Raw genomic sequence first — 13949 nt, forward strand, 5'->3', positions numbered from 1 at the left:
AGCAATTTCCTCCCTTGCCTCCCTCAGTATTCTAAGGTAGATCCCATCAGGCCCTGGGGACTTATCTACCTTAATGCTTTGCAAGACACCCAACACCACCTCCTTTTTGATAATGAGATGACTGAGACTATCTGCAAACCCTTCCCTAGGCTAATCATCCACCAAGTCCTTCTCTTTGGTGAATACTGATGCAAAGTACTCATTTAGCACCTCGCCCATTTCCTCTGGCTCCACACATAGATTCCCATCTCTGTCCTTGAGTGGGCCAACCCTTTCCCTGGTTACCCTCTTGCTCTTTATATACGTAGAAAAAGCCTTGGGATTTTCCTTAATCCTGTTTGCCAATGACTTTTCATGACCCCTTTTAGCCCTCCTTGCTTAAGTTCCTTCCTACTGTCTTTATATTCCTCAAGTGCTTCGTCTGTTCCTAGTCTTCCAGCCCTTACAAATGCTTCCTTTTTCTTTTTGACTAGGCTCACAATATCCCGCATCATCCAAGCTTCCCGAAACTTGCCAAACTTGTCTTTCTTCCTCACAGGAACATGCTGGTCCTGGATTCTAATCAGCTGACGTTTGAAAGACTCCCACATGTCAGATGTTGAATTACCCTTAAACAGCCGCCCCCAATCTAAATTCTTCAGTTCCTGCCTAATATTGTTATAATTAGCCTTCCCCCAATTTAGCACCTTCACCCGAGGACTACTCTTATCCTTATCCACAAGTACCTTAAAACTTATGGAATTATGGTCACTGCTCCCGAAATGCTCCCCCACTGAAACTTCGGCCACCTGGCCGGGCTCATTCCCCAATACCAGGTCCAGAATGGCCCCATCCCTAGTTGGACTATCGACATACTGTTTCAAGAAGGCCTCCTGGATGCTCCTCACAAATTCTGCCCCATCCAAGCCCCTAGCACTAAGTGAGTCCCAGTCAATATTGGGGAAGTTAAAATCACCCACCACCACAACCCCGTTACCTTTACATCTTTCCAAAATCGGTCTACATATCTGCTCCTCTACCTCCCGCTGGCTGTTGGGAGGCCTGTAGTAAACCCCCAACATCATGACTGCCCCCTTCCTATTCCTGAGCTCCACCCATATTGCCTCGCTGCATGACCCCTCTGAGGTGTCCTCCCGCAGTACAGCTGTGATATTCTCCTTAACCAGTAATGCAACTCCCCCACCTCTTTTTACATCCCCCTCTATCCCGCCTGAAGCTTCTAAAGCCAGGAACATTTAGCTCCCAATCTTGCCCTTCCCTCAACCAAGTCTCTGTAATAGCAACAACATCATATTTCCAAGTACTAATCCAAGCTCTAAGTTCATCTGCCTTACCTGTTATACTTCTCGCATTGAAACAAATGCACTTCAGACCACCAGTCCCACTGTGCTCAGCAACATCTCCCTGCCTGCTCTTCCTCTTAGTCCTCCTGGTCTTATTTACTATGTCCTCCTCATTTATTTCACTAGCTCTCCTACTGCTCTGGTTCCCACCCCCCTGCCACACTAGTTTAAACCCTCCCGAGTGACGCTAGCAAACCTTGCAGCCAGGATATTAGTGGCCCTCCAGTTTAGATGCAACACTTTCCTTCTTGTACAGGTCCCATCTGTCCCTGAAGAGAGCCCATGGTCCAGATATCTGAAACCCTCCCTTCTACACCAGCTGCTCAGCCACGTGTTTAGCTGCACTGTCTTCCTATTTCTAGCCTCACTGGTACGTGGCACAGGGAGTAATCCAGAGATTACAACCCTAGAGGTCCTGTTTTTTTAAACTTACTACCTAACTCCCTAAACTCCCACTGCAGGACCTCATCACTCTTCACTGAACCAACATTCAGCCAAGAGAGCATGGTCAAGTCTGGAGTTAAGAAAACCATGGATGTGGGTTTTCGCAGTAGATGGGCTGAGGTGGGAGCAGAGGAGGATGATATTAGAGAGGTGGAAGTTGGCAGTCTTGTATAATGGAAATGTTATGGGGTTGGAAGCTCGGCTCAGTATCTAATAAGATGCAGAGACAGTGGCCAGGGAACGGGAGTTCATTGTTCAAGGCGCCCTGTTGACCCTGCAAAGTCCTCCTTTCTAACATCTGGCAGCTTGTGCCAAAATTGGGAGAGCTGTCCCAGACTAGTCAAGCAACAGCCTGACACAGTCATACTCATGGAATCATATCTACAGACAATATCCCAGGCACCACCATCCCTGGATATGTCCTGTCCCACCGACAGGACAGACCACCAGAGGTGGCAGTACAGTGGTATACAATCGAGAAGGAGTTGCCCTGGGAGTCCTCAACATTGACCCTGGACCCCATGAAGTCTCATGGTATCAGGTCAAACATAGGCAAGGAAACCTCCTGCTGATTACCACCTACCATGCACCCCCACCCCTCGCATGATGAATCTGTGCTTCTACATGTTGAAGACCAACTGAAACAAGCACTGAGGGCAGCAAGGGCATAGAATGTACTCTGGATGGGGGACTTCAATGTCCATCACCAAGAGTGGCTCGGTAGAACTTCTACTAGAATATCTGCTAGACTGGGTCTGCAGGTGGTGAGGAAACCAACAAAAGAGAAAAATCGACATGACCTCGTCCTCACCGATCTACCTGTTGCAGATGCATCTGCCTATGCCAGTATTGGCAGGAGTGACCACTGCACAGTCATTGAAGACAAAGTCTTCACATTGTAAGGCACTACCATCATGCTAAATGGGAGAGATTTCAAATAGATTAAGCAACTCAAAACTGGGCATCCATGAGGTGCTGTGGGCCATCATCAGAATTGTATTCAACCACAATCTATAACCTCATGGCCCAGAATATTCCCCACTCTACCATTACCATCAAGCCAGAGGACCAATCCTGGTTCAACGAAGAGTGCATGGCATGCCAGGAGTAGTATCAGGCACACATAAAAATCAGGCATCAGCCTGGTAAAGCTACAACACAGAACTAGTTGCATGCGATAGGACTAAGCGATCCCACAACCAACAGATCAGATCTAAGCTTTGCAGTCCTGCCGCTTTCAGTCGTGAATAATTGTAGGCAATTAAACAACTAACTGAAGGAGGAGATTCCACAAATATCCCTATCTTGGATGATGGGGAATCCCAGAATATCAGTGTCAAAGACCAGGTTGAAGCATTTGCATCTATCCAGCCAAAAGTGCCCAGTGGATGATCTATCTCGAGTCATGCTCGCATTGACAGGCTGCAACTAGTGGGGTACTGTAAGGATCAGTACTTGCGCACCAGCTGTTCACCATGTAGCTCAATGATTTGGATGTGGGGACCACATGGGATATTTCCAAGTTCACATATGACACAAAACTAGTTGGGAATTTGTGTTGTGAGGAAGATGCAAAGCTGCTTCAAGGGGATTTTGACAGACTTAGTGAATGGGCAAGAAAGTGGCAGATGGAATATAATGTGGAAAAACGTGAGGTTCTCCACTTTGGTAGGAGGAACAGATGTGCAGAGTATTTCTTAAATGATAAGAGATTAGAAAGTGTAGATGTACAAAAGGGACCGGGGTGTCGTCGTCAGTAAGGCACTGAAAGCTAACATGCAGGTGCATCAAGCAATTAGGAAGGCTAATGCTATGTTAGCCTTTATCCCCATAGGATTAGAGTACAGGAGTAGCAAAGTCTTGCTTCAATTGTATGGAACCTTGGTTAGACCACACCTGGAGTAGTGTGCGCAGTTTTGGACCCCTTACCATGAGGATATTATTGCCTTAGAGGGAGTGCAACGAAGGTTCACCAGAATTGTTCCCAGGTTGGCGGAACTGTCCTATGAAGAGAGATTGGGCCTGTATTCTCTAGAGTTTTGAAGAATAAGAGGTCTCATTTGAAACCTACAAATTACTTAAAGGGATACACAAGATAGATGGAGCTAAGATGTTTCCCCTGGTTGAGAGGTCTAGAACCAGGGGACACAATTTCAAAATAAGGGGGATGCCACTTAAGACAGAAATAAGGAGAAATTTATTTACTCAGAGGGTTGTGAATCTTTGGAATTCTCTACCTCAGAGGGCTGTGGAAGCTGAGTCATTGAGTAGGTTTAAAGCAAAGACTGACAGATTTCTAAATACAAATAACATAAGGGGATATGGGGATAGTGTGGGAAAAAGGCATTGAAGTGGATGATCAGCCATGATCATATTGAAAGGCAGAGCAGGCTTCATGGGCTTAATAGCCTACTCCTTCTTTGTTCCTCTCTCGTCCACTTCTCGAGGTCCTTAGCATCACAAATGCCAGTCTTCAGACAATCCAATTCACTCCATGTGATAGCAAGAAACAGCTGTAGACAATGGATACTGCAAAGGCTGTGGGCCCTGACAACATTCTGGCAATAGTACTGAGACTTGTGCTCCAGAACTAGCCGCGTCCCTACCCAAGCTGTTCCAGTACAGCTATAATACTGGAATCTACCTGGCCAAGTGGAAAGTTGCTCAGGTATTTCCTGTCCACAAAAAGGACAAATCCAAACCGGCCAATTACCACCCGATCAACAAAGCAATGGAAAGGGTTGGTAACCTGCTCACTGACGCTCAGCTCCTGACCTCTTCACAGCCTTAGTCCAAACATGGACAAAAGAGCTGAACTTCAGAGGTAATGTGAGAGTGACTACCCTTGACATCAAGGCAGCATTTGACCCAGTATGGCATCAAGGAGCCCTAGAAAACGAGTCAATGGGAATCGGGGGAAAACTCTCTGCTGGATGGAGTCATACCGAGCACACAGAAAAATAATTTTGGTTGTTGGAGGTCAATCATCTCAATCCCAGGACATCAGTGCAAGAGTTCCTCAGGGTAGTGTCCTAGGCCCAACCATCTTCAGTTGCTTCATCAATGACCTTCCCTCCATCATAAGGTCAGAAGTGGGGATGTTCACTGATGATTTCACAATATTTAGCACCATTCACAACTCCTCAGATACTGAAGCACCCTGTGTCTGCAGTGCTGGACAACATCAAGGCTTGGACTGGAAAGTAGCAAGTAACATTTGCACCACACAAGTGCCTAGCAATCACCATTTCAAACAAGAGAGAATCTAACTATCTGCCCTGAATGTTCAATGCCATTACCATCGCTGAATTCCACCACCACTATTAACATCCTGGGGATTACCATTGACCAGAAACTGAACTGGACCAGCCACAGAAATGCTGTGGCTACAAGAGCAGGTCAGAGACTAAGAATTCTAAGGCGGGTAACTCACCTATCTCCCCAAAGCCTGTCCACCATCTATAAGGCACAAGTGCAATACTCTCCACTAGTCTGATTGGGTGCAACTCCAACACTCAAGAAGCTTGACACCATCCAGGAAAAGCAGCTCGCTTGATTGGCACCCATCCACCACCTTCAATATTCACTCCCTCCACCACTGACGCACCGTGGCAGCAGTGTGTGCCATCTACAAGATTTACTGCAGCAACTCACCAAGGGCTCCTTCAACAGCACCTTCTAAACCCATGACTTCTACCACCTAGAAGGACAAAGGCAGCAGATGCATTGGAGCACAACACCTGCAAGTTCCCCTCCAAGCCACACACCATCCTGACTTGGAATTATATTGCCATTCCTTCACTGTCACTGGGTCAGACTCCTGGAACTCCCTAACAGCACTGTTGGTGTACATACACCAAGGACTGTAGCAGTTCAAGGAGGCAGCTCACCACCACATTCAAGGGCAGTTAGGGATGTGCAATAAATGCTGGCCTAGCCAGCAACGCTCATCACACAAATAAAAAAAAAATGACATTAGAAAAAAAAAGTAGCTGCATGCAGTGGATGCAGCAAGGATACGGGTGCCAGCACCAATGCGGTTGTAGTATTGAAGACCTTTAATTCCAGGTCTAGCTCTGCTGCTAGCCACAACTGTTCCAAATACAGCTACTATAGATAGCATGTGAAACAATGCAGAGAATTGCCCAGGTATGTCCTGTCCACACAAATCAGGACACATTCAACCAAGCCTTCCCCTAATCATCAAAATGATGGAAGCAGTTGTTAACACCCGATTAAGTAACCTAACCTTCATTCTTTTTGCCCCATAATACCCTTTTCCATACAAGGCCTTCGCCAGATCACAGCGAGAATAGTGTATTTAGTTTTGGTCCCTTCACTTAGAAGTAGGTTAAATATTTGTCAACCTCTAGACTAAGATGTGAGCACATGCAGTGCATACAGATTTACTCTAAGCTTCAAGAGGCAAATGCTCATTTGCTTGAATGAAAAATCTCTCCACATACAGAAGGTGGTTTTATTATCAGGCATTGTACCACCCAGATACTACGGTCTCCTGGAGTGTGTTTAATTGTCATCTTGGTCAGAGAAACTTTCCAGTTTTTATTCCCAAATTGGCCTCTCTTTGTCTGTCCGAGGATGCTGCATGATGGGATGGGATGCGGACTTCATGGACCAGCTAGTCTTTTCCTGTCCTTTTTTGTAAAAAAAAATCTCACGTGATCAGGTAGAAGTTGTCTGCAAGGGATCCATGGTAGCTGTGCTAAAATTATTTAAATCTAAACAATGGCAGTCTGTAGAGTACAAGAGGATGGTATTGGGTGCACACAGTACTTGACATTAAACTCATCATCAATAATATCGTTTGCTTGAGGCCCTCAATCTACCATTTCCACAATCTGTGTTCCTGTGGTTCCATTCCTGTCTGGCCCAACAAGTTACAAGATCAGCACAGGTGAGAAAGGTTACTTAGACCATCCTGGCTCAACTTTCCAGAAAGGGCCAATCGTTCATTTCCCCACCTCCTTTGATTTCAAGATCCTGATGCATGTTTTCAAATCCATCCACAGCCTTTGTCAATCCCATTAGAGATCTCGTCAGATCTTTTAACCTAGCTTGCATTCCTTATTGCATGGTCTCAATTTCATCACTGATCTTTCACTTACCAAATCCTAGCTTTCTGGAATCCTCTTTCAAACAACTGATTTGCTGCTTCTCTTGCTACCTTAAAAAAAAACGCCTGTCTCCTTATGTCCCAATTCCTGGTCACTGTCCATCTCTCCCTCTACAAGCACTCAATAGTTTTGCAAAAGGCATACACTATCTGTTGTGTTTTAGTAGGTGTCTCCATTCCCTACCTGAATGGCAAGAATACAATAAGAATGTTTTCCCCTAACTATAAAATACACTGGTACCATTGCCACAACTTACAGTACACAATGTGCTTCACCATCTCAGAATTTTCATATAATTACACATCTGGACTTGGGAGTCTATTTTTTTAAATTTCACATGTAGCACACAACTGGAATTTAGACCTATTTTTAATGTAAAACAGTGCAAGTTATATATGGAAAATTATGCTCATGCTACTCATGTAATATGGCATACGGTAGATGATTCTGAATTCTTAAAGGAATGGCTGGGACGTATGATTATAGCGTGTCCATTTTCAAAACTGACATTCTGATCAAATGTCCCAAGTCATTAGACCTACTGTTTTACAAAGGAAAAACATTAAACCTTTTAAACACTGTACACAAGATTAGAAATGTAAAGTTAAACATCAAACATCTCAGTAGGAGAGCGTCACTAAAAAATTTCCCATCCTTTGCTATTGAGATTTAATACAAAATACTCCCAAAATAGTGCTCAATTAGTTGGCGTGCAGACACTTTCAAGGAAATTCCTTGAATTTCAAGGCCTTCCCATGACTGATTTTCAAACATTACATCTCATTTCCCAAACTATACAATGCACCTTTCATCATTACCAACATTAAAAAAATAAGGACTACAGTCATGTGTTACTACATAGTTGCATTTTACGTCTGGACATTTTCTGCAGCCACCTTTGAGAATTATGGTGCTTTATGGCTACTCGGGCTGGAAAGGATTGAAAACACTTAGTTACCAATTAAGAAAAAGTGCCTGTGGACTTTTTTCTGACGAGACATCACTATTCAATCAACATAATCCTTCTTAGAAAACTGTGAAACTGGTAAACTTTAATTAAAAAAAAGCTTTTAGATTGAAACTTCAACAAGTCTTCAAAAATACTGAATTTTAAAGTCAACTGTTGGTGCTGGATTTTGTCTTCTGTTTACCTAATGAATTGTTCCTTGAAATTAACAAAAGTCCAGTCTTGGCAATGAGACAATTAAAACAGTTTGTTCAATATCATCTCCAACTACTGTTCCCCAGACAAAAACAAAACTTTAAAACATAATCGGAATGTCAACAGTTCTTCTGTATGGTTACTGTAAAATGATCCTTAAAGTACAGTCAAGCAGATCTGTGTAGTGTCAGTTTGTGACAGCAAATCACAAGTGCCTGTGAACAACTTTCCAACAATTCTGCCAGATCAAATGTCATTCGGTTCATCTATCCCACAGTCACAAAGCGTCCTCCTTTGCTTGGTGTCTCTGCTGTTCTCCGCTCCTTCAGAATTGCAAATCGTTCATTTAAGGTGATGCCAGTCTAGAGGAATAAATAGTACAATTACTACCTGTGACATATGTCAAGGCATGAACAACATAACTGTCTTCTCAATCTCAAACTTTAATGAAGATGGGTTAAATGAAACAGATTATAGTTCTGAAGTTTTGTAATCCTCCCTTTCCTCCTGAGAATGTTTATTTTTTTTATTTAGAGATACAGCACTGAAACAGGCCCTTCGGCCCACCGAGTCTGTGCCAACCATCAACCACCCATTTATACTAACCTTACACTAATCCCATATTCCTACCACATCCCCACCTTCCCTATATTCCCCTACCACCTACCTATACTAGGGGCAATTTATAATGGCCAATTTACCTGTCAACCTGCAAGTCTTTGACTGTGGGAGGAAACTGGAGCACCTGGCGAAAACCCACGCGGTTCACAGGGAGAACTTGCAAACTCCGCACAGGCAGTACCCAGAATTGAACCCGGGTCGCTGGAGCTGCGAGGCTGCGGTGCTAACCACTGCGCCACCCTGTGCTGGACTATGTTCCCGGTCACCAGCAGCCCTCAGATATTTCACCCCATTGCCATTTTTCATATGTCAGCCTAGCAAGTGGAATTTCACAGACAACACTAATCCCGTCTTTCCTGAACATCCATCTGCACACTTCACAGGTGGAAAATGCCACCTTGGCTAATATTCCTTACCCCAGCAGCCCATTGTAGTTCTCAGCAGAAATCGGTCAATTCAGTACAGGCCATTATTAAATGAGACTTTCCTTGAGTGCATTTTTAAATACATAAATATATATATATATATATATATATATCACATCCTTTCATAAACATTTCAAAGTGTTACAAATACATTTTTCAAGTGTAGCAATGTGTTATGTGAGCAAACCACATAGCTTCATTCAGCCCTGGAAATGCATTTACCATTCGAGACATTGTTCCATTTAGATAGGATTAACACAGGATCTTGTTGCGATCCATAGGAAACTGCCACAAATTGTGTTAGAGAATCAAATATAGGAAAGGGTAAAAGACAAAACATTGCATTTGTATAATAAGAACATAAGAAATAGGAGGAGTAGGCCGTTCAGCCCCTCGAGCCCTCTACGCTATTCAGGAACATCATGGCTGATCTGATTGTAGCCTTAACTGTGCTTTCCTGTCTGTCCCCAATAACCTGTGACTCCCTTGTCAATCAAAAATCTGTCTAACTCAGCCTTGAATATATTGAATGACTCAGTCTTCACTGCTCACTGGGGAAGAAAACTCCAAACACTAATGACCTTTTGAGAGAAGTAATTCCTTCTCATTTCCATGGGGGACCCCTTAATTTGAAACTGTGCCCCTAGTTCAAACTTCACCCACGAGGGGAAACATCCTCACAGCATCAACCCTGTCAAGACCCCTCAGAATCCTGTGTTTCAATAAGATCACCTCTCATTCTTCTAAACTCCAGGCCCAAGCTGCTTAACCTTTCCTAAGACAAACCCCTCATCCCAGGAATCAGCCTAGTGAACCTTCTCTGAACTGCTTCCAATGCATGTATATCCCTCCTTAAATAAGATGACCAAAACTGTACAGTGTTCTAGGTATGGTCTCACCTGTACAGTTGTAGCAAGACTTCCCTACTTTTATACTCCATCCCCCTTAAAATGAACAGTGACATTCCATTTGCCTTCCTAACTACTTTCTGTACCACTATGCTGACTTCGTGATTCATGTACAAGGACAGGCAGGTCCCTCTGTACCACAGCATTCTGCAGTCTCGCTCCATTTCATTTTGCTTTTCTGTTCTTCCCGCCAAAGTGGACAACTCACATTTTCCACATTGTACTCCGTCTGCCAATTTTTTTGCCCACTCACGTAACCCATCTAGGTCTTTCTGCAGATTCTTTGTATTCTCACAATTTGCTTTCCTACCTATCTTCGTATCGTCAGCAAATTTGGCTACAATATAGTCGGTCCCTTCATCCAAGTCATTAATATAAATTGTAAATAGTTGAGGCCCCAAAACTGATCCCTGTGGCACTCCACTAGCTAGTTTGTCATCCTGAAAATTACCCATTTATCCCAACTCTGTTTTCTGTTAGTTAGCCAATCCTCTATCCATGCTAATATATCATAACCCCAACATCATAAGTTCTTATCTTGTGTTGTAACCTTTTATGTGGCACCTTATCGAATTCCTTTTGGAAATCCAAATACATGACATCTACTGGGTCCCCTTTATCCATCCTTCTTGTTACATCCACAAAGAACTTTAATAAATTTGTCAAACACTATTTCCTTTTCACAAAACCATGTTGACTCTGCCTGACTGAACTGATTTTCTCGATGTCCTGCTACTACTTTTTTTTTTTAAATAATGGATTCTAGCATTCCCCTCCCCCTGCTAACTGGCCTATAGTTTCCTGCTTTCTGTCTCCCTCCTTTCTTGAACAGAGGTGTTATATTTGCATTCTGCTGGGACCTTTCCAGAATCTAGGGAAGTTTGGAATATTACAATGCATCCACTTCCTTGAAGACCCTCAGATGCCGGCCATGAGGTCAAGGGGACCCATCAGCCTCGAGTCCCATTAGTATTCCCATTACTTTTTCTCTAGTGACAATGATTATTTTAAGTTCCTCCCTCCCTTTTGCCTCTTGATTTTCTACTAATCTTGGGATGCTTTTTGTGTCTTTTGTGAAATACTTGTTTAAAGCCCCTGCCAATTCCCCAGTCTCACCCTCTAAGGGACCAATGCTCACTTTAGCTACTCTTTTCCTTTTTATATATTTGTAGAAACTTTTACTGCCTGTTCTTACATTTCTTACTAGTTTTCTCTCCTACTCCAATTTCTCCCTTTTTTAAGCTATCCTTTGCTGGTTTCAAAAATTTTCCCAATCTTCAGACCTACCACTAATCTTCACTGCATTGTACACCTTTTCTTTCAATTTGAAACCACCTTTAAATTCCTTAGTTAGCCAAGGATGGTGCATCCTACTGGTACAGCCTTTCCCCCTCACTGGAATATATCGTTGTTGAGTTGTGAAATAACTCCTTAAACGTCTGTCACTGCTTCTCTATCATCTTAACTTTTAACCTATTTTCCCAGTCCACTTTAGCCAACTCTGTCTTCATACCCTTGTAATTGCCTTTAAGTTTATGGCACTAGTTATGGAACCACATTTCTCTTCCTCAAACTGAATGTGAAATTCTATCATGTTATGATCACTCCTGCCTAGAGGATCCTTTAAGGTCTTGAATTAATCCTGTCTCATGACACATTACCGGTCCAAAATGGCCTGGTCTCTGGTAGTTTCGAGAACATATTGTTCTAAGAAACTGTCTTAAATACACTATGAACTCATCTTCCAGACTACCTTTGCCAATTTGATTTGCCCTATCGATGTGAACCTTAAAATCACCCATGATTATTGCCGTACCTCTCTTGCAAGTCGCCAAGATTTCTTGATGTATACTCTGTCCTACGTTGTAGCTGTTAGGGGGCCTATAAACTGCTCCCACTACTGACTTCTTTCCTTTGCTGTTTATCTCCACTCAAACTAATTCTACATCTTGATCTTCTGAACCAAGATCATTTCTCACTATTGTACTGATCTCATCCTTTATCAGCAGAGCTGTCCCAACTCCTTTTCCGTCCTTCTGAAATGTCAAATACCCTTCAATATTCAGGTCCCGGTCTTGGTCACCTTGCAACCATGTCTCTGCTATGGCTATCATACTCATTTATTTCTATTTGTGCTATCAATTCATCCATCTTGTTACAAATGCTGCGAGCATTCAGATAAGCGGCCTTTAATTGTCTTCTTACCATTTTTGTACTGAGGTTGAAAAGGGAAAATCTCCACCAAAAGGAAAGTAGCTTTGTGTTTACCTACAACTGTGAGTTGTCGAATAAAAATCAGTGAAATGCAATTTGTGCTAAGTAAATGCAGGCCAGATTGCCCAATAGCTAATCATGAATATCGTAAGATTAATGAAACCTGGTGACTTAATCTGTTTTTGGGCTCAAACTAAATGAGAATCAGATCTTTGACACTGTCCAATTAAATAGTTCCGGAGCGGGTGTCTTATGGATCAAATAACACTTGAGCAAACAAAGATCTTGGTGCATTAGAGTAGATGTGTGGCCAGCACCGACTCCTTCAACACCCAGGAATTCACCTAATGGTAACACGTGACATCCAGAAAAAGAAGTCACTGAATAAAAAGGAAATAAAAAGATAATATAGAAAAAGCATGAACAAATCTGGAAGAAAAATAATTGAACTACAAGAAGATAAAACGTTTAAGACCGAGTTCAGTAGAGAACTGCAATTTCAAAATGAGACGCAGAATGTGAAAGGATAAATGATTTATTTTTACAAAAAATGTCACCACATCTGCAATTCCGAAGGTTCTTCAATTTTGGAAGCTGAAATTTATTTTCAGAACTCGTATGTACTTGATTAGGCAAATCATACTGCATCATGATGTTTATGCAATTCATTTTATATTGATTTGATTGCAACAGTTTCATGTATCTTATACTACCATTAAATACACAAAGTAAGAAACAGTAAAAGTTTAAAGAATTACAGACATTTATAAAGAAGCACGGTCTATTTTACGTTGATGATTAAAAATTTAAACTCTGATCTTCAACTTTGCTTGAATATTTACAAAGCAAAATTTGTACCAACTGTTGTGCTGAATGTAAAGGAAGCCAGTCATTGAAATTGTTGAAAGGAAATAAGAATGATTAAGTCAGTAGAGAGAGAGAGAGATTAACAGAACCAAATCAGGCATCAGGAGCCCGACTGTTAATCTGAAATATGCCTGGGAGGTCGAGTTCAAAGTTGTACACCAGTACGCAGAATTGTAAGGTCAAAATTAGAGTCTCCTTACTAACAACTGGAGATCATCGAGGAACAATCAGATGTCGACCAGTCTCACTATGGCAACTGGAGATCTCTAGTAGCAAAAACATTTGCCCACATTCGAGCTGTACACTTTAAGGACTGACTTGTAAGGGTGATCTTACGTCAATTATACATCCCTGAACATAAAAGACTTGTACACGTGAATTTGTACACTGAGATCCTTATGGCGATTAGACATTCCTGAATATGAAAGATTTCTACTATAAACCCTTAAAATGAGTAGATCTTTGGATTACAGTACAAGGAACAAGAAAATTAAATTGTGTCTTCCAGATTCCCAACTCAAAAATGGAGGGAACCCTTTAATGTATGATAATGTTTGAGCTTTTGGGCCCAGGACATACAAATAGTCTTCCTCTGATAGATGGGTCCAGATTTACAATATCAACTATATTAAACACTTAGACACAACAGACCCATTATCAAGTCACCAAACAGGCTTCCAGAAACATGAAAGAACACTTCTGACATAAATCAGAAGAGTCCTCAGGGAAAAAGGGGTCATACAGCAATGAGGAATTGCTGTAATGGAGAATTAATCTGGTGAAACCAAGCTAGGTTTCACATGAAAAAAATCAAATGAAGTTGATTATTT

The 13949-nt window shown here is 42.3% G+C and overlaps 1 protein-coding gene across 2 annotated transcripts in view; it reads right to left on the reverse strand.

Moving 5' to 3' along the window:
* Nucleotides 1–7291: 7291 nt before the first annotated feature.
* The window catches only part of LOC137375348 (UAP56-interacting factor-like), a 47283-nt gene continuing 40625 nt past the window's right edge, over nt 7292–13949 (reverse strand). The window contains exon 10 of one of the 2 annotated variants that reach the window (XM_068042380.1): nt 7292–8446. In XM_068042380.1, coding sequence (XP_067898481.1) covers nt 8351–8446 — 96 coding nt within the window. In that variant the 3' untranslated portion in view covers nt 7292–8350. The remainder of the gene's footprint in view (nt 8447–13949) is intronic. The other variant, XM_068042379.1, reaches the window with a different exon arrangement.

Source organism: Heterodontus francisci, chromosome 11 (genome assembly GCF_036365525.1).
Source record: "Heterodontus francisci isolate sHetFra1 chromosome 11, sHetFra1.hap1, whole genome shotgun sequence".
Taxonomy (NCBI): domain Eukaryota; kingdom Metazoa; phylum Chordata; class Chondrichthyes; order Heterodontiformes; family Heterodontidae; genus Heterodontus; species Heterodontus francisci.